General features: G+C 37.4%; 1 protein-coding gene across 9 annotated transcripts in view; it reads right to left on the bottom strand.

Annotated features, from left to right (window-relative positions):
• Positions 1-22485, bottom strand: part of TENM1 (teneurin transmembrane protein 1) — a 940180-nt gene that overhangs the window by 139503 nt on the left and 778192 nt on the right. For 8 of the 9 annotated variants that reach the window (XM_076347340.1, XM_076347348.1, XM_076347347.1 and 5 more), the window contains 2 exons: positions 11483-11721; positions 392-544 (listed from right to left, as the gene is read on the bottom strand). In XM_076347340.1, coding sequence (XP_076203455.1) covers positions 392-544; positions 11483-11721 — 392 coding nt within the window. The remainder of the gene's footprint in view (positions 1-391; positions 545-11482; positions 11722-22485) is intronic. The other variant, XM_076347344.1, reaches the window with a different exon arrangement.

Here is a 22485-nt window from a genome sequence, read left to right on the forward strand (position 1 = left end):
TGACCTGTCAGTACAAAGGGTTTCAATTTGCCTAAGACTAACTTTGGTCTGCAAGACAGGCACAGCATCAAGCCCTTTGCGCAAACGGGAATAAGGAGAATACGGTCTCACTTCCCCTGTCCTAAGACAGAAGCCAAATGCTCTAATCTCTCTTCTCTCACAAAAGAAGGGCTATTGAACATTACCTTCCTAATGGCTTGGCTCGGTTGCTAATTCCAGTGAGAGTTCTGCTAAAGGAAACAATCTGGTTATGGGCTTTTGATACCTGTTTTAAAATTATACTAGAGAAGATAGAACCTGAACTCAAAATACTGTCAAACTGTAGCAAATACAGAATCTGAACAGTAGTAATGTTTAAATATTCGTAATCTGTCTTCTCATTCACACATACCTTTTTTTTCCGCTTTATCAGAAACTTTTCCTCCGATTGGTGAGTAAGTACTATCCATGGATTCTGTTCCTTTATTTCCTTTGCTAACTCCATTTTCATATAGCTGCCCTTCAACAGGCTGTAGTTGCCAGGTTAAACCAAACAAGTGTACTGCTGCAAAAAAGTGAAGACCAATTAATTGATGTCTAAGCTATAGCACCTTCAGTCAGACTAAGAAAGAATGCTATGACCCAGTTTCTGCAAAATCAAGTATTACTTCGTTCTGCTGGTAATAAATCAGAATTTCAAGGGGTCTAATGAGCAATTTACTATTTTACCGTAAAACTCAATGTTTAATTAGTTTCCACACTTTCTTTTGGAGCTCAGCCAGGTCAGGGTGATGAATTTCTACAGCAATTAATGGAAATACTTGCAATTAAAAGGATAACAGCTGAATGAATTTAACAATGTGTGACAGATTCTAATGCTACATCAATGTTGTCCCTCAGCTTTCAACTGTCAAAGAGCTCAGTTTATTGACTAAAGTGCTGCCACCAAGTAAAACTTCTCACCTTTCCAACCCAGTTCTAAGTGAAACTGTGCACCCCGCATTCCCAAGTCTTTTCACTTAGGTTAAACATTAGTAAAAACACTGACTCCGTAGATTTACTCTAGAATTACACTGCAGATAAAAAAATGGCTCTAGATCTAAAATACAACACATATTAACAGAAATATAGTTGTTATTCATGTACGCACTGGAAAATCTACTAAATTAATCGTTTTAGGAAGTTACAAACTATCCTTATTACCACACATGGGGGCTGCCTACTCCACCTTTGCCTGCACAGCCATTCACTTTTTCTGCTTTCCTTTCCGTTGTTTCTGATCTGAGGCATCGAAAGATGGTAGGAGAAAGACAACAACAGAGGATCTTATTTTAAGCATAATACAATAGTACTGCAGTCATTCTAGACAATTACCTAGGTCTTACTGAGGAGGGCAAATTCTTCCAAGGAAGAGGTCACCTTAGTGTTGAAGTAACTCAGCAGGGAGAACTGATGACCCACTAAAATATGGATTCAGGATACCCCCCACAGAGAAGCTGAAATTGTCACATAAAGAGCAAAACCCGAGTAGCAGGCCCTTTAGCTACATGCAGCAATTTGCACTGAGTAGGATCTGCCCACAGTGGGAGCCTAAGAGGCAATATATTTGCTCTTCCTGAATCGTGTAGGAACCTCAGAGACTCTCAGGAGAAGTAAGTGTGATCTAGAATGGGTCTTGCACTTAGCAAGTACATTGTTTTCTTTTGCACTTGCACGTACTTTAAGGAAAAAAAAAATCTCAATACAAACAGGAAACCTAGAGTCCATTATCTATTTTCTATGTGTTTGCTCACAAGCCTCCCTTGCATGCTGAAAAATTAAATTATAAAGCAAAACCCCATGCCTTCAATGGGCTCCTGCAAGGGCTTGCCAAAACTACCACAGGAATGCAAAGCTGCCAAACTACAATCATTAATTCCAGATCTGTGCACTCCTTGATCACCCAGCCACAGATACATGATCCAAACCAAGCAAATGAGAGCATTTCTGTCAAATTAGTGAAGTGACAGTATTTGAGACACACTTATATTTTTAATATTGGCTCCAGGAGAAGTGAGCCAAATTTACTGAATTCTCAAACCACTGCTTCACCATCAGATCTGGGCTCTGGAGACGCACCGCTGGACAGTAAATTCGCACTCCCCAGAAGAGATACTAGAAGCTTACTCCAGTGTTAGTGGTGAGATCTCAAGCCAGAGGCTTGCCTGGATTGCTTCATATTCCATGGACTTGAAATCATCAAGGGACCATGCTAATACTTTGAAAAGGATCTTGCAGTCAGATCACACAGACCTAAGCTCTGATCTTTGAGCTTATTAACGCAGGACAGATTACTTCTACGTACAGAAGGTACAACAAAAATCAACACGCCTTGACTTCTCTAGAGCAGGCGGCTCTTGCTCCTGGCTTGAGCTTCTGGACATTATTATGATTTAAGGAGTTAATAACAACAAAAAGGAACAAACTTCAGTGGGATTGATAACTAATGAATGTACATTTCATTTATACTGATGCAAATAATTATATCAGCACTTGAAACAGATCAACACTAGATGCAAAACATAACTGCACACATCAATAAACTTTTAGTGGTTATAGAATCGTGAATATAATCTAGTTGCTTTCTTACACTATTTCCATTGTTGCTATTAATCATTTCCTAAGACAGCATTTGCATGTGCTGCAGAGGGTACGTCACAAAGCAAAGACTGAATATGTAATGCACCTTTTTCCTTACTATATGTCTTTTCCAGATTACATACACTAAGCACTTTGTCATCCATTCGCACCAATTCATATAGTTTTCTTGCTTTGTCTTCCTTCAGGCTGGGGAAGCGCTGCTGTTTTTATGATTCGTGCCAAAGCTTGGCAAGCTAGCGAAAACTATTATTATGTATGTTTGGCAGTCAGTTTCCTCCCTGAGAAACACCAACTGCATTGTAGAGATGATGGTCTCTGCCAGCCTTGGACTTCCAGTCTGTGGGAGATGACATGGGATACTGGTAGACCAGCTTTACGTTAAACAATGTGCAAGACCGAGTGTTTGAACAACAAAGCACATCGCTATGAAAATAAGGTCTGCTTGACTTGAACTGAATGACTTCTATCACTGTAGAAACCTGGTCATCTTGCAATCTTAAAATCAATCCGATTTTCATTACATTAGCTATAGCTCTTGAGAAATTACCTTCAGATCCAGGTATCGCTCTGGTAATAACCAGACCACATACACCAGTAAAGCCATTAATTCTTAGAGATACCTTTTTCAGAAGTTAACTACAGGGAATAATAAATGTTTATTTAGCAGACACCGAGTCTTACCTTGCCTCTTCGTTTTCTGTGATACTTTTCTTTTACCTAGAGTATACATAATTCCTACAAAGCTTGTGTTTCCTACAACATATGTACATCATGTTTTAAGTATACAGATATTTCACCAAATAAGATTAAATAAAACTTTCAAATCTCTCTCTCTCAAATCTCTTTAGAAATAAGTAGGCATGTACTGAATTTCATTAAAAAGCTCAAAAGAACTTCTCTTTTGAGTCACTCTCTCTTTGATTTTTCTAGTGGATTTCCGGCTTTTGCTTTTCCCCTTTTACACAAAGCGGCACAGAAAATGCTGTGGAATTCAACAGTGGGCCACAGTGTCTTTTCCCACAGCATAAATCCATTTGTAAGATTCTCAGCTGTATTTCCCATGTGTAGTGCCCAGGTATAAGGCCCTACTCCACAGACCAAGTAGAAGATGACACCATCACGCTGTCCAACTTAGGACTGGGCTGGGTAAAAAGGAGGGATATTCACATTCTGATGAAGGTCTCTGCCCTTTCCTCAAAGTTCAGCCTTCCAGACCGATGTTTACACAAAAAGACCTTGACTGCAGTACTTTTGAGGGCTGGCCATTGACTAACAGTACCAAACCCCACCATTATGACTAAAGATGCATTACTGGATGTAGCTCAAGTTCCCACAGAACACAAAAAACAGCTTTTGAGGTTTGATGACTACACTGGTATTACAGAAAAAGCAAAAGCTATTCTGGCTCTGCCCACCTGGCATTCCAGAAAAATCCTGCAATCAGATACCCTGTATTTTGCAGCACCTAAAATACCTCAGCTACTGGTAGGGTGTGTAAGGTCATTGGTGAACTGCTACAGCTTCAAGCAAAAACCAAGGACTACCAGGCAAGCGGAGATTAAACAGCTTGTTAGCAGCATCAGTATGCTTCACAATTGCAAAATTCATACTTTAAGCTAGGAGGGGCTGCGGTGAGTCACCAGGAGCATCGGCCCATAACATCCCCTCATCCGGGCCTACCTGAACCTCTCGACGAAAAACTGAGTGCCAATATTCTCCCTGCTGGTAGCAACCGCGCTTCTTTACCTGGCATTCTTGAACTTCCAACTTGATTTCTCTGTTTCCTTGGTTCTTCCATCCTACTGCAAAGCTCATCTGAAAAGATATTCTTTCTTGGCTTGCTTGAACCTCCAGTATATTCCCCTTTCTATCATTACATTATTACTTTGCTCTGTGTTATTTATGAGTTGCATTCTGCCACGAGCAGAGTTGTACGTTGCTTTCACTGAGGTGATCTGGAGGCAGGCAAAAATATCTGAGGGCAAAATTTGACTTTCTTTACATAATGTTTGGAGATAGAGCTTATACGATGGATGCCACCATACTTATATTTCATTTATATTTTATTAGGTAGCCCTGTTTAATTCAAAGTTTCAGATAAAACTGTAACACAAAAGTGGACATAGAGGTTGTTTTTTTTTTAACAAGATACATTATGGATCTTATTGCAGATGCTAAAGATGTAGTCAGTGGAGCTAAAGAGACTGGAGGATGCCACAGGATTAAGCTCCTTCCTCAGTCACATCGCCCTTGCCAGGCTGCACAGTGGAGCTGCTCAGGGTAACTTTAAATGACCTCCTTCTCGAATACTGAAGATTCTACTCGTAGTACAGAGCTTGGCTAATTTATTATGCTTCTTAGGTAAAAAATAATTATTAGGTATAAAACAGATCTTTTGCAGAAGAATATAAATTAAAGGCCTCTTCCTCTACCTTCCCATAAATTTCCTTCATGGAACAATGACATGAAAAGCTAGCGTGACTTCATGCTGCCTAAGGGATTTTCCCTATCCAGAGGCAGGTTTTTGGTTGCTTCACATTAGTGCTGTAAGTGAAACCAGTCGGGCCCTGTTCGGAACCAAAGCTTGGGTCTTTACCTCTGAAGTAAATGGCCGGATTGCTTATTTTGTTTAACATTTAAATAAAAGAAACCGACACTTCCAGATAAATTATCTCAGTCCCCGCAATTCTATGGCATACTTGAGTAAATATTCACAAATATATAAGCATTTTTTTCAGAACTCGCTTTGTAAACTGGATTAACCCGCCATCTGCTACGAAGCCAATGATCTAATTTAATTTATTCTTATCTACCTTCTGTGTAAGCACAGCTTGTCAACTCCTGTGCTACACGTTTGGCAGAATATGAATAAGAGCCTTGGCTCCAGTGCAAAAGAGACTCTCAGTAGTGAGGAGATGTCAAAAAAGTCCTGTGCAATAAGTACTTATCAACCCACAAGACGAACTTCAGAGGACAAAAATCCTACAAATGTGAAGTCTCTCCAAATTGCTGACCTCCACTTAAGGATTTTGTTTGGCTTTCTCTGCTGTTCCCAGTTATTTTACAAAATCTCAGTAGATCATCCCCCTGAAACCTAGACTTTAGAAGAGCTGTAGTAGAATGTATACTTTCTGCACCTGCTCTGACCAAGTGCCAGAAAAGTATTTATTTTCTATAACTGCTAGCAGGTTCTGCTTATAAAACTGGATTTCACTGTGGCATGAAGCCACGGCTGCATCAGTGCCTCAGTTCCAGCTGGGCGCTGTAAAGGTGAAGCAATGTGAAAACACCTGAACACAAATAAGAGTCAGAATCAAAGTTCTGATCCTGATCTACAGAAGGGGTGTTCTTCTTTTGTAAACTCATTTTGTAAATAAAATGCTATGTCATTCTGCTCTAACCAAATTTGAAAATTTGAGACTGTTAATATTTGATTGTCTTAAGAATCTTTTTTTTTTTTTTTTTTTTTTTTAAATCCATATTGAAGCGGTAAGTTATTTTGGACCATATATGGCCTTTCATGAAATAAGTTTTTTTCCATATATTTGTTATAGCCATCTTAACTCTTAAGCATTCTCCTCTTTGTCAAGCAGTCTTCTCTCTATACTTAACATGTTTTTATACCTGAGAATAGAAATATCCCCTCCTCTCCTGCAATCCTCCTACTGTTTTAATTTTTCATTACTAAGTCAGTCATACATTAGACTTAGGAACAAACAAAACCTCATCTTAGACAACAGTACAATGTTGTCAGGCTTTCTCCTTAGTCTACTTAAAAGTTTTGTGACAATATCAAGTTCACCAGCAAGACCCAGGCTCAGAGAGAACAGACACCACGATTTCCAGCTGTGAAACCCTGATGTACCTGTCTCAGTGAGAGCTACCCCACTAAGGAGTTCAACAACATTTCAGTTGCACATCTGCATCACAGCTTTTATGTATACCTGAAACATTTAGCAATGTTTACTATACCATGATATTCTTCAGTGTATAATCAGCATATTTTCCCTTTGAGCCTTCTCTGCATAATTTCTCGTTCTCAGAGTTAAGGTTTTCTATTATTCCTACTGTTTTATATCGTATAAAGCTATGCAACCAATATTATAAATCTATGCACTGAGATACATACGTCCTTAAAACTTGGCCTGGCCTTTCCCAATGTTGCAACCATCACTCCTCTCCCTGTACACAGTGTGAGAAATGACAGGTCACAATGGCAGACAGCAGAGAGGTTTTAATTTCCTCACCCTCCATATGAATATAATTTAAGACCCAACACCCATCTCCCGTGCATACTCATAAATAGTGATAATATCGTGAAGGATAGGGACAACTTCATATTCATGCTTGAGAATTCATTTGTATATAAAATAGTCATTTTGTAGTCAGGGATGGTTAAATCTAAGAACATGGGATGCAATTTTCAGAGGCACTGAACATTTGCATCTCCTGCTGAAATCAATAGGAACCGTAGGAGTTCAGCACCTTTGATCAATAGGACCAGTGATTTGCAAGTCCAAATCAGCTGCTGATAAAATGGTAAGGTATCATGGAAGAAAAATCCTACTTACTAATGGGCTAAAAATAACTGACTAGATGAGCAGCCACATCAAACATTGTATTGTACTTGAAGAAAAAGGTGTGGTGCTGAAAAATTACAGAAAAAAATACTATATTTCTTATTCTATCTCTTGTATTTGCCTTGTTTACTCTTAAATTTTTGGTCAAATTTCTTCTTTAATTGCTGATGGCTTCTTAGGTTTTTATTACAATGAGATTAAAAGAAGAGAATATTTACTATACCATTCCACAATGGGAGCCTATTTTATACTCTTTATAGCAAGACAGACCAATAGATGAACAGAGAGACACAACTATTGATTGCACTGAATCAAACAGATACGTTCTTGTCTTTCACGTGATAATTTGGAATCTATGTTATAGCCTTTGGACACCAGCAAGTACACAGTATCTGCTAGTCCTCATCTTACTTACCAGATAACATAAACTATTTAAAAAGTATTAGAGAAATTTCAGTTTTCTTTTCCACACTGCCTTTTTGCAAGGTGCCATCTCTGTAAATATCTGACCCTAGACTGGTGACACGGATCCAGCTCAGTCCTTTCAAACACCTCATGCCAGACAAACATACATCAACACATAGCCAGGGATTTATCCGTTTCTGTTTTACAATCAAAAATAGAAAAACTTTAAGGTAACTGGATTTTAAAACTTTTCCCTCAAGATATTTTTTTTTCTTTTTTTAAATTTGAGCATTCATTTGCATAAATCTTTAAAACACACACAGCTCGTATGCCCTCCAGACACAGAGACTGCTAGCAGGCAGTTTTTGCCCATTTCACGTTGCTGTCTGAAGAGCAGATAACTTGTTTTCCCTAGTCAGCCTTTCCGGCAATTTCACTCTGCCTTAACCGAACGCTCTGCCCACTTCCCGCAGCCCTGGCTGGCTCTCAGGAACCGCTGGTGAAGCTGCTGCAGCCCCTGACGCACCGATGACATGCACCAACATCACCTCCCTGGGGGGTGTCCCAATTGCTCACCTGCCTTACTGCCCTCTTTGTGGGCAAATTCAAGCAACTGTGGCCCAGATTGCCATGAATGCGTTACAGTTCTCAACATATATGAAAGTACAGGAGAAAAATAAAAGTATATATGCCTTTATTTGATAGAAAATAATTCAACACGTTTACAGGGTGGAGACCAAACATCCACTTTATGAAATGAGTTTTTTCTGGAATAACTGCTATGACTTTAGAACCTATTCACAGAAATTACTCCTTTTGAAGTGAAAACGTGTTTTACTTGATAAACTAAATATTATGACTAAAGATTTTCAATAAATCAGCTGTTACACAACCATTTACAGGGTTCTATAATTTCCTTAGTGTCCATATAATAGTCAAATTTATTTCAGAAAGGACAAAATAATAAACGTGGTGATTAAAGGCCAAAAATAGAAACATGAAGAGAAATTTTTTTTTTTAACTGACTAGTAGTTCAAAGGAGAGAAAATACAGAAGTAGTACGTGTTCTCAAGCAAAAGCTTCTCTATTGAGTCTCACTGATAACAGGGAAAGACTGAAAAATAAAAGAACAAAAACATTTTGCTACTTTACCTTTTGATTGAAAAGAAATCACAGCTTAGAGCACTCTCGCACGGGTCTCAGTTCGTTACAAATATAAAGAGCCACTTGCAAATTTTTGATCTGGAATAAGCTTTGGGTTTCCAAGACTTGGGGAATGTTCTGACTTGAGGCTGAGATTTGGGCCTATTTTTAACAGTAACATGTAGCTCCTGCATCTAACAGCAGTACAAGGTATTTGAGAAAGCACATTTAAGTTATTAGATAAGGGAAAGAAAAAGCTTAATGTTAAATTTTGATCTACATTCATTTGGCCTGAAATTGCAGCTCATTGTGAGTTAATGCAGACTATGCCATAAAATACAATGGTGAAAATAATTTTGCCTTTACATAGTCTCCCTTATTCTTCCAGTAACAACCACCGAGCTGATCCCAGGTTAAGTTTGATCCTGAAATTAAAATGAGTTTTGTTTTGCAATTTGGCCCCAAGTCTGTAGTCATTGCTCAGACATAACTCCCTCTGACTTGAAGGAAACCTGCCTGGAGTGAGGACTGAGGGACCTGAATCATGGTGAGCAAAGAGAAAATACTCGGGGGAGTGAATTTTAACTTCAGTGTTACATACAGTCTGATTTTGTATATTCAACTACTCTTATTTAAAACACGCACATTTAAATTTTTGACGTGAAAAGATATGCAAATATGAAACCCTACAGAGCAAGTGAACTTTGAAAATAGTTTATATGCTATTATTCTTACCTAACAAAAGGGAAAGAACTAAGGTAACTGACTCATAAGACCAGACCATGAACTTATTTAAATATTTAACCAACCAGACATGGGCAGCATGAATATTAATTTGGAATAAGCTAACTAGTACTACTTGAATCTGCAGGAAAGCTTATGCAACTGAAAAATTTCTGGGGCAAACAAGAGCAAATAATGGCATCTTGGAAAATTTTCTGAATTAGAATTCCTGGTTCAGAGATTTACATTTTGCTATAGAAAACATAACTAGAAATACTAATGATTTATAAAATAAAAAGATATCTTCATTTTACCTACTTCTGCCCAACTAAAGAAAACGTTACACCTTTATGCTGCTAGGTTAAGATAAACAGACACGTCTACAGGAAATTCATGTAGAGCTCTCTAATTCCTAGCGACATGGAACGCTTACAGCCTCCTCAGGCTGATGACATGCAGCAGTATATCTCTAGAAAGTTAAAAAAATTTCAGTGGCAGACTGAAATCTAAGCAGGGATGAAACAGACAGTGCTTCATCCACATAAAATCAAAATGGTGTGGGTGGGATATATATGTAGCAAACAGATGAGGCTGCAAAAATTATACAGCCAGTCCTAACTGGGGGCATATGCTCACCAGCTGTTATGCAAATCTGTGATTAATGTAGCTTATAGATCCTCAGGTGCTTTCAAATAATCATACACCAGAAATGATCAAATCTGCTTTCCCATCTGCATTAGATGAGGAAGTTAGAAAAAATCCCTCCTGATGAGCATCTCACTGACAGTAACCAGAACTTTGTTACTGTGGGACAAAAAAACCAGTGGAAAACAAGAATGACTGAAATTGTAATAATTTTCACTATAAAGACATTTATTCAGAGAATATAGAAAATCAGTGGCCACTTATCAGTTTGGAAGTATCTGTACTTGTATCTCTGTACAAGTTTTACCAAGTACAAACCACTCTTTCTGGCAAACCAGGGTTATTCCCATTCAAGCGATAAGATGTTGGGGATACTCTGGCTCCTGCCCACCTGCGAACTGGCAACTAAATCAACAAACCAAGAGTGTGTGTAAGAAAGTGCATCACACAAGCAAAAATTAGATTTCCCTATATTTACAGAAGCCACAGTTGCATTCTAAGATTCTACACAATGAATGCTTTGTAATATTTTCAATTCAGATTGAAAAACCAATGCGATAATTAATGTTCAGCCAAAACGTCATATAGTAAGTCACAAAGACTTGCTCTCCCATGTACGACTGTAATCACATTGACTCCAAGCCCACCTCCAATATATCTATCTTCCAAAAAAAGGGAAGGAGTTTCTAGCTACTCTGATAAATCCTGCCAATCTATCGTGATAACAAAATTGCAAAGTTAGGTACTTACAAAGATGAGTTTGAAATTAAGTGACTGCACTTCAGTCTACGTAACATTTTTCTGAAACATAAATTCAGTAAAGGGACAGCAAAATGTATCTTAGAAAACATGGTGTAAAATACTACGTATTTTTAGAGCTACCTGTCATTCTAGCCAATGATATAAGAATTAAGAGGAAAAAATGAAAGATTCAAATTGTGATCAAAGAGTGAAGAAATGAAATAAAGGTAGCAAGGCGAAATACAATTAAGCATTATCAGTCTTTTCCAAATAATTTAAGAGCAACAGTGTTGTAAGGCTTAATATGAAAATCAAATGTTTAATTTAAGAAAAATATCACAGCAATTAAAATCAGTAGGAGTCCTCTGCTAGTATAAACATGTCATCTTGAATAATATTTCTTTCTCTATTAGGCAGTATCAAGGTTAACAGAGTAGAAAGTTAATGAGAATTCCATGTTGTATTCAACCTCTGGCCAACCTAGCATTTTGTTCGCCAGAATTTACAAAGCACCCAATGGCAAACATTATTAGTAAAACATGATTTGTATTAGTGTAAAAGCAAGCAAGACAACAGAACAGAAAAGGTAAAGAATAATTCAGCGTAGGAAAAGAAGAGAGGCTTACCGATAACATAGGCTAGCAACAACGCCAGGGTAACGGTAATAGCAGTAGCACTCAAAGCAGTGCACTTCCAGTTGCAGCACCTGTAAGGTTTGTTAAAAGTGAAGGCAGGTCTGGAAAAGGTACTTCTAGGAAGAGGCCTAGGAGGTGGAGAGTAAACAGTATTGGATGTTAAAGGATAGTTCTGACTGGCTGCGCTGAAGATAGCTGAAGACCCCGATCCATGTTTAAATAGGAAATGCCTACGAAAAGAAGACAAAGAACCATGTTGTAAAAACCACTTTGTGATTTAAGAAGTGAAAGGAACTATATAAGCACTGTACGATAAGTACTGCATATATCCACAGAAAATATCAAAGACAGGAAAATGTATATTTGAATACCCTCCGTACTGGAAGTTTTTCAACCACACCGCAAGATTTCCAGCAATTTTTTAGTGAAACAATATAACGTAAATGAATTCTAAACTATCCTCCCAGTGCTTCAGAGTAATGCTGAGGAAAGGTTATTGCTCAGTACGGTACCTGGGGGTCCTCCAAAATGAGCAGCCCCTGTGTGCCCTGTTACATGCGCGTGCCTGAGACGTGGGAATTGTTGCCAGCAACACCCACTCTGTCCACAAACACACAACTGGGTTTATCTCACCAAGAGTATAAAAAAAGTACAGAAGCCACTACCACTCTGAATATTTATTTTTACTATGGATTCTCTCCAGAATATAGGAAATTACAGAAAAGAAAAAAAAAGAAAAAAGAGAAAAAAAAAGAGAAAAAAAAGAAAAAAGAGAGAAAGGTAACTACTTAGTGGAAAATCTACAAGGATAATCCATTTTGAAGGACTGTAGTTACTGTATAGATGAGTACAATTTCTTTAGTATTCTCAATTGAGCTATTTTGAGAGCAGTTTTTCTTCAAATGCTTTTGCCTACTGTGGTGATTCTCAAACACACTAAGAAAGAATTCATTTGGAGACCTATTTCAGCATATTTTGGAGGACTGATTGACTTCAAGAAAAAATAGCAAAGACCTACATTAGCACAAAAAATAAGGTACAGAAACATGCCTTGCAGAACGGGCTCTGCTGCAGAAATATAGAGTGGTTGTCTGTAGGAAGATGGATTGTTTTCAGGACTGGCAAGTGCTCTCCAAGATAATTTGGGAAAGGATATTTAATTTTAAACAATAATTTACTGTGCTATGTGCTCAGAAACTGTGGCAAAAAAGGACACATTCAACACAATACCAAACATATTCTTTTGGAAACACCAACTTTCTTTGGACCTTCTTTCCTTTGTTTTATGTAAGTGAGCAAGCTGCTTCAGTGCACTCTCTTCTGACAGGCGCACATCTAAATCTCGTGCCATAGCATGCACCCAAAGAAGTTTAGAGCATCTCAGTGTTCCTCTGTCTCAAGCCATGAGGTCTGAGCTGAGAAAGCAAGTGAAGGGGCACTGATACTACACAGCCTGCAAGAACAAGGACCGCCTTGGCCACAGGGCTGCCACTAGAGTATTGTTTTAGCCTGAATCTCTGTAGCCTTTCTGTTGAGTACCCCGAGTCAGGAAGGCACTTCTTAGAGAACAGCATTCAACTCTCCCGAGCTTGCCAGCTCTTTGCTTTGGGAGCCAGACGCTGATGAGAAGCAATGACCCACTTGCAGTTCAGGTGCTTTGAACCGTGCCCCGTTCGTATGAGCTCCCAGCTGAGTAAGAGCATCTGTGACTGTTGCTGCTGTTGGTTCCTATGCAACCCACTTCTCTGTTCTTCCATCAGCTGAGAGCTGTGCAAGTGCTCTGTGGACCCCAAGCAAGCACTACCATGCCACTTGCGCTGGGGGTGCAAGTGCCCTCAGTTGTTTCTGCCAAAATTGAAGGAGGATCTTGTGTTTAGAATCACATGGCACTATGACGCCTGCAAGCCAAAAGCCACAGACACACTTCACAGCTGAAGTTAACTGCCCAATGTTGACATGGTCCAGAATCTTCCCAATGACAAATGTACCTTTACACCTTCAGCAAGGCACAAGACAAGTTTCTGAATACATATATGGATCAATCAATCCATGCTGGTAGAATTTCTTTGATGGATTCATGGAGGGATGTACACAGGATCAAACACTCTAGAGTATGAAACATGATTATACTGTGACATTTGACTTTAAGAATATTGTAAATACATGTTCCTGAAAAGGTAATTGCTAAAATGGTGTAATGAGTATGGTATTATATATTTCCATTATAAGATTTTAAGAGAAAGGTTACAGTTCTCAAAATGCCAGATTATAGAAAATAAAAAGGTATTACATAGCAGTTTTATCTTTTAAAGGGCCTTTTATTCAGGCAGTTACATAAAAAAGAAGGTAAATGAGAATACCGGTTAGCTTGCATTACAGATTACGGTGCCTACGTATCAGGAGTCTTTTGACAAACCACGAGAATGAAATTTCTGCGTTACTTATGTTGAGTACTAGTTATTCCTGCTTCATACTTACTACCCAAGTAAAGAGCACTCAGACAAAAAAAGGACAACTGAATCTGGCTGAGTACAATGTCCTGGCATTATATTAGAAAACACATTCTAGTTTTCTTTCCCACTGGCTTTCACAGTTGTAGATATATATATTATATAGATGGCAATGCTCTGAACATGGTAATGTTACCTGTAACTATTTTAGTTCAAAAATTCTAAACTCAAATATAGCAAAATAATAAATTCAAATGAAGTAACGTAACTGTCTACAGGACTATATAAATCTGGTTCCTTCATATCAGGCCATCAGAATACAGTTGGTTATTTTGGCTTCAATGCTTTGTTGTCACACGTAAAGGCTTTTGCAAGTATGTGAAGCCTTACTTTTCAGTCAGCAGTTAACAAGCTACATAGTCACTTAGCCTTTCAGTAGGAAAGAACGTCATGGCAAAATTCCTACTGATATTCAAGGAAGCAGAATCAGAATCACCATATAAAATAAGAAATGTGCTATTATATATAAGGATATACAAAGTATGTATACATATATACATACACTTATAGACACACAAATAATGTGTATATATATATAAAAACAGTCAATAGTTCTTTACTTGCTTTACATTTTCAAGCCTTAATGACAAAAACCTACTTATTTGATAATTTCTCATTTAAATTTTTTGGAAAATACAGCAAAGTGGTCTGATACTGGCAGTACTGATTGTCCTTTATGGTGCATAGCTCAAAGACATCAGAGGTAAAGGGAAGGAAATGCTGAACTAAAAGTCATTATTAAGGCTCTTAACAGCCTTGCAATCAATAGCCAGGAATAATTTCATTCTCTTGCACAGGGGTTTATAAATGTGGCTTCATAGCCTGATGGTAAAATGCTAGTGTGCAGAGGGATTTCTTTATTAGCAGAAGAGTGCACAGAAGCTGGATCCAGCTCACACCCTTTTAGATAGATGACTCCATTCACACAGAGAAGAATTTACATAGCTCTAACTTGTTCTAATAAAACTGAGATTCTGAGGCAATGCTACACTGAAACTGAGCTATCAGTGAAATAATGTTGAGAAAATGTTAAAAATCACAATTGTTTATGCCTTCCATTTTTGGGAGAGTATATTGAGTACCCAAAGACATTTCTATAGAATTTGAAAAACACTGGTGGCACAAAGACAAATTTCCAAAGCTAGACTGCAACTATGTTCTCATAAACTCAGACGACTCTTCATCTGTCTGAGCACACCACTGTTCCCAGAGGACGTTAGGACACGCTAAACTGTTGCTATCAATTCTATAAAATCAGGTGCTCTCTCTAAAGAGCAAAACAATAAAAATTGCAGTTCAAAAGTTTAGATGTGACTGCAGCCTGGTGTGTGCTTTAATATTCGATCTAACAGAAAAGCTAAGGCTTTTTTTTGGTAAGCTGGGAACACAAGAAAAATCAGAGAATTTATAAGGATGATTGATAAGACCACTTGTTCCAAGTGGGAAATTCTAAATGTTCACAAAAACGTCAAAAAATCCATAAAGAAGCTGATAATATTCTCTTAAAAAGAGAAATACAGGACATAATCTGTAAGGCATTTGTTTGTGAAATAAAAGTCACTTAATATTATTACACTGATAATTCCAATACATAAATAAATATTAAAGGCTCAGTAATAATTCCACATATAAAAGAGGCAAATGGAAAACATTCCCTCTTTAAGGTAACCACAACATCTGCTTGCCTATCTATCCATTTGTTCATCTCTACAAATGTAAAACACTTGAACTTTGAATCCTCTCAAGCGATGTTAACTGGAAGAAAAAGATCCTACCAGACTCATAAAAATCACGGGGAGGGAGCACGTTGAGGGCAGGACCAAAACCCCTAACACCTCCCCCTCCCTCCCCCAAACCCAACAAAACCACCAAAAGCCCCAGTGAGCTCCCGTTTCTAAACTCAGCTCTTTGTCCTCTCTAAGCCCCTCTAGCCAGCCATCCAGCATGGCACACGGTGGCTAGTGAAGCAGAATCAATAGCGAGGTCTAAACCTGCTATGCTGACGTGCCCAGTAAAGAGATAAGGACTGAGGAAAGGGAGTTATTGGGGAGTTCAGGTGACAGAAGGTATGAAATTAGACTTCTTAGTCCTGTTGATCACAGAATAGCTTGCTTTCTGTAAAGAAGCAGTTTCATGTGGCTCATCTAAGTGCTCTTGTTCAACCTCAAGAGGAATGGCATATAACTCCAAGAGTGCTGTTCATACAAAAATGATGAATTCTCAGCTAGGAGAAGGTTAGAGAACAGGAGTTCATTTCTTTCTTTACACCGTTCTCTATCAGGATGTTTTGTTATGTACTTTTGGCTTCTTATCTGGAATGGTAATTTAAGTCTTATAAAAGCTACACAGGAAGCAACATCCCAACTGAATTCAAGTGGCGGTAACGTAATACTATTACAGAAACCAGATTAACCCCACACAGAATTCCTTAATTAAATTCTGAGAAAATATTTTTATATCCCAGTACTGTAGTAACGTCCCTCAACTCTGTCAAGGGCTTGATATCACTTCTGTACGTTCTATGCGTTTACCCTGTGCCTAGCATCTGTAGGCCTAGAAGTCCACCTTCATTTGTACTTACGTGTTTTCCTTCCATTTCCATTAAAAACTACAGGTTTGTAAGAGGAAAAAATGAAGAACAAAAGCAGATTTGAAAGTGAATCACCAGGTGAGTTAGGAGAAACACAAACCTTGCAATACCTTGGCCAAAAAAGTAGTCTGCATTTCTCCTGCATAAACCAAGTAGGAAGACATTTGTACTTGTATGTGTTTCACATTCAAGAAATAGTTAAAGTGTTACAAATTGCTGCATAGCTATGTGATAGGAAAACTAAGAAGTTTTCAGTTCGATCATTTAAATTTTTCCAATTTCTTTTCAACTAAATTCTATAACTGCATATAATATATATAATTGTATATCTATAACAATGTTTAAGTAGGCAATGGAAGTAATTCTTTTAGATATCAACAGAAGCACAAAGGGAATTTTTAAGAGGCATAGTAGCTGAAACATAAGAAGGATTCTGATTTTTGGCATAACCAGAAAATACATAAAGACGGTAGCCAAAAGGGATTTGGAACTGATACAGTTGCCCATCTACTTTGGCAAACATCAACCATGAGCCCATCGTTACCTGACCCTTTTAAGTCACTTAATATTTCCTGTGACAGTGGGAAGAAGCAGAAATTTGCTCTTTCCTGATTTTCTATCCATTCTATTCTGTACCCAAAGTGGGAGGGGGAAAAAAAAGGAAACTTCTAAACTTAGATAATAATCAGAATATGGACCTCTGTTTACAAATCTCGCATATGGTACTCAGCAAACTATATGGTATAAAAACAAGACAGCTATTCTAAGGTAAGTATATAGTATAAAAACAAGACACCTACTTGACAACAAAGATATATGCACTATACCCTCATCTTGAAAACCAACCCAGGAAAACTGTATGTGAATATAAGTCATGACTTATAATTATAGATAGAATCTGACCTACAATTTTATCTGCCTTGTTTTACCTTTTTGTGTACAAGAACTGTAGGAACAAGAATGCTTATGGGTGAAAGAAGAGGGAAATGGCCGTGAAAACTACTTATCTAATTTATTTTATCATTCTTTTTTTGCATGTATAATTGAAATACATTTGAAACCCCCTAGAGATTTGTCTTTGGGAAGATAACTGCTTTGTTGAAATTTCCTCTTTGAGCTGGACTTGCCTTTTGAATAATTCACATAGAATTGCTTCCCTTTATTCACTCATGTTTTCTTTACATAGTGTTTGAAAACTTAGCCCTATGACCCTGGATGTGAAAGCATGCAAAAAGAATCTGTATCCTTTACTTTTTGCTTCATTACAGAGAAACATTACAGACAATGCTGACTCACTCGTCTGTTGTTGCTGTAGACAAGTTACGCCTGTTAACCAGGTGACTAAACCTTCAAGCCCCTGGCAGAAATCTGGGACAGTAATTATATAAATGTAGGACAGTGCCAAAATCAATCAAGAACAGTTTCTAAAATGGACCAGTTGTCCAAAATACAACTGTCTTCTGGTTTCATTGGCTATTTAGTGAAGGAAAAAAAAAAAAGATAAAACAAAAACTACCACACTGGGGTCATAAATTACTCTTGTATAGACAGTACAGACTTTATTATTATGATACACGATGACATTGCTACATTAATCCAGTAATTTTCAAAAGTGCTTTTCTGTGGCTTACAACTTTCCTTTAGCGCTGCAATTCAAACAACAGCTGAGGAAAACTGATCAACGCACATGGAGATTCGTGGGGTAAGGAAGGAATAAGCTCGTGGTTTGCTCTAATTTTTTTCAATAAATTTTCAATTTTTGATGCGGAAAATGAGAACAAGAGTACTTACAATAATATTTACAAAAGTTATATGAAGAATAGTATGTAATATTTGCAGAGTACTTTGAAACCATGAATCAAGAAGGATAAAAATACCAATATTGTAATTTTGTTGCTTATATTCTGTGGTTGGAAGCATGACTTAAAACAAAGAAAGGAATGAAATGACTGAAGTAGAAGTAGTTGCCCTACAGTTCTCTTTGCCATGAATTTCCTCCTGTGGGTATTCATGCATATTCTAACTGACTTTTATTACTAGCATTTGAGCCTACTTCTAAACACCTACACTCACATGCATACGGTCTAAAGGCAAATGACAAATAACACAACTTTTACTTGACAAGAGGGGTATCACATTAACTGTGTGAATACTATCCAGTCTTCCAAAAACAGGTTTCCTAGAAGTAGCTATCCAGGGGATAGATACACATTTCCGGGCAGTAACATTACACATACATATGTGATTTTCTTTGAAATTAAAAGATAGAATCTTTTGCATATCTCTGACCCTTTCTCACAGTCTCTGTTTTCCAGATCAGCCTAGACCCTTTGTATTAATCTGTAATTATCTTTCTCTTTCAAAATTTATATTCAGTCTGTTTCTGGCTTTGTAGATGAAAACACCGTGTTTCATAGAAAGCTAGCAAGCTGCTTGCCAATTGGTGGCCATAAAATAACAGCATATCTTTACTTTTAGTTATAACTTTATATACTATTCCATTATTCAAAATAATGAGTGAAGAGTATCTGCAGCGTGATTTTTCAAGTTACTATATTAAGCCTGCATAAAAAAACCCTTACATACACAAATACTATCCCACTGTTCCAGGGAAGCCCACACCAGAGCTTCTCCCAAAGAAAAAATACGGTAGAGTATATGAACAATTTAAATAGCCTTATTGTCCTTAGTGACTGGATCTCAGATTATTCAAAAGAAGGACCCTCGAGTGCCGTTGCTCTGACATGAAAACTGTATTTCATTGTAGCTGAGAAATGTTTATATTTTTTTTCCGTAAAAGATGCTTTCATTCTCGCATTATTAAATTTAGGGTCATATTTACGGCTTTTATTTTAAGTTCCTGGTCACATTTACAGTTTTCAATTTATCTTTCACAATTCAGAAGTCTTAAATATTTTTAGATCTTTTCTGCTGTGCAATGAAAACACATGGGACTTGGACTGAATTTAAAACCCTTGCCATGTGTCTGTTTTTAATATGGTCAGCCTCTCTATAGGTTAGATTTATTGTTTAATTAGGTAGAAAATGATAAAATACAAGTGAAATGTCATAATAGCAAATACTGACCAACACGATTTGAAGGAAAGATCATAAACGAAGCCATCCCCTGCATTTATTCTTGGAATAACCACAAGTCCGGTCATTGAACTCGGCAGTAGGCTCCATTTGCAAACAAGTTCCTAATGAATTGCATTGCTCAAATAGTAATTGTCTCCCTGCCTGGTGGTTTATGATCATCAACACCTGTGTGCCTTGAGAACTGTAAAAGCCGTTCTGTTTGCTATGGAAACCTGGAACTGGGAAAAAGGAAGGCACAAAAGTGCTTTCTGTATCTCTGCACTGGGGGCAAGATTCACAAGATGCTCGAATGAAGAGACCAAGGAGAAAGAATAAACCTTCCAAGAGCTCACACTGAACCGTGTGAGCGGGTATTTATATATGCATTTTTCTTTAATTATTTCCGCTTTCAGCGCTACTCCAGCTTGAACAGAAAGTGAGTATGTACAGGTTTCTGTGATTTGAAAGGCTATCAATGTACTTTTTGAAGAGCACAAATAATTATGAGCTTGATTAAAAAAGAACAAGGGAAACCCATAGTACAGAATAAATCTCCTGATAAGTGATAGTTGTCAAGGTCTCCCCTATACTAAACAGAATTATAAACAAAGTTGTATTTTTAGGAAAACAGAAATCCCGCTAGTCTTAAATATGCAGCTTAAATAACAATATAATACAGAAAGGGATGACTCCATCTATGTGATGAGCTGAATAAACTTCTTGAACTCCAAAACTCTCAGTTTTTAAGTGTTTAGAGCCATAATCAAAGTTTAGGGCTCTGAAATATTGCTGAATAGTAACTAAAAATCATAACTGCCTTGAACCCCAAATACTTCTCTTATTATTCTAGTACTTCAAAGTTTTATATAAATTAATGATAATTGAATCTCAGGTTCATGGTCCGGTACCTCACTGTCGCCTTAGAGAAGCTATTACCATGGTGATAAGATTGCTTAAATTAAGCTGTCTTTTTCCACAGTACTTGGCTCATTGCCAGTGCAGTGAAGGGAGATTTCAGTCCATTCAGCACAGCATTAACCTTACTGCCGACACTGCTAAATGGGTTAGAGGAACTAGGAAGAAATTTGATTTTAAGAAAAGAAGGAACAAGCAGATATGTAAAATACTGAAGCACAAAACAGGACTAAAACCAAACACTTTGAAACAAAATCAAAATTAGGCAAGTTTTGATATTTAGACAGAAAACTTAAAAATTCTAATGCTTGAGTAATCTAAATGCAAAACTTTACTCAAAATAAGCGTGTCCAATGGTTTATCCATGAGGGAACTGTAACAGATTATAGGGAGGATCAGAAATAATGACAGGTAAAAATCCCTATTTAACATCTAGTTTTTTCTTCTTATTTGGGAATTTGACTGAAGTGGGAAAATAAATAGCAAACACCAGAAAAAAGAACCCGCAAAAAAAGCAAGACATGAAAACAAATACTGAGTCAACTAACAGGGCATGGAGAAAATGAAAAACACTCCTTTGAATTGTCAAGGTTTAATACGTACTCCATAAAAAGTAGTAAGCTATGTTCAGATGGGGCTGTCAGAGATAATGACAATGTATTACACTGTAAATCATAAGATTTGAAACATTAGAGCAAAGTATCTATGAAACCTGAAAAAACAATTATTTTAGTGGAAAGGAAGGGAATAGGCAATAGGTTGCAAGTACTTTATTCTGGGGGAGAAGAAAAAATCAATTTATGTAAAAGCCCAATAACATTATCCTAAAAAAGAGAATCAATGTTTCCTGTGTTTTTATGTGGCGTGAGAGATCCTTGCAGTCTTTTTCTGGCAATACTTGCAAATTATTTTTCCGTGTGACAATGAAATTACTGCATGTTCATAAGTCATTTTAATAATGAATATGTTTTTTTCGAAACTGTGTGTGCATACAGACAGAGCCTGAATTTGCATTTACAGGCACATTACAGTGCTGAAGGCTGCAGCACAGTCAGTCGGCGGTTTGAGCTGTTCCACCTCCTCCAGGTACAGCTCTTCTCCAGCTTCTTCACCAACAGCTATTCTATGACATGTCCGCTGAAGTTTTAAAGGTGTTCCTAATTCTTATTTTCATTTGGGTTGCTTATCATCAGAATAACTGCCAGAGTTAGAGAACTGGCCTTGGCAATGACATACATCTAGACTCTATTTTTTGCTTTGCCAAAAGCTTGTGTGAACATGAAAAGTAATTTCGCCCCTCCAAGTCAGTCTCCTCATTAAAACAGCTGGGCTAGTAAGCTAGGTCCTGCCAACACTGTTTTGTGGATTAGTCCATGCATATAACACCTCTAGATGAAGCACAAAACAGAATTTCCGATTTGCCCTTTTCTATAAAAATAGAACAAAGTTTTATTCTACAAAAAATCTTTCAGAACATGTACCTCAGTATACGTCTTTACTGCAGCCCTTTGTGGTCTAATCTAGGGTTTCAAATTCTAATTACGTAAAAATACATGTTTAATCAGAGTATTGCAAACATTTTCAGAATGACAGAATTTTCTTTTACATAAATATGACACATTATCATTATGAGCAGACTCATAAACTTGCTTCATTTCTGACTGTCCAGAGTGAATAGGGTTTACAGTCACACGATTAGTTCTAGGAAATCTTTTCCTGTCTGAAAGTTCTCTAATATTACGTGGCTGTAGATAAACCATGCAAACACATGTGCTGTTTATGGATTAACAGAAGATACAGTTGGAAGAAAAGATGAACATGCGCATTCTGATTTTTGTCTAGTTATTACAGTAGGGAATACATTACTGTCTAAGTCTTCTTTTTGACTGCAAGTGTTCCAA

Source organism: Aptenodytes patagonicus, chromosome 9, assembly GCF_965638725.1.
Source record: "Aptenodytes patagonicus chromosome 9, bAptPat1.pri.cur, whole genome shotgun sequence".
NCBI classification, from domain to species: domain Eukaryota; kingdom Metazoa; phylum Chordata; class Aves; order Sphenisciformes; family Spheniscidae; genus Aptenodytes; species Aptenodytes patagonicus.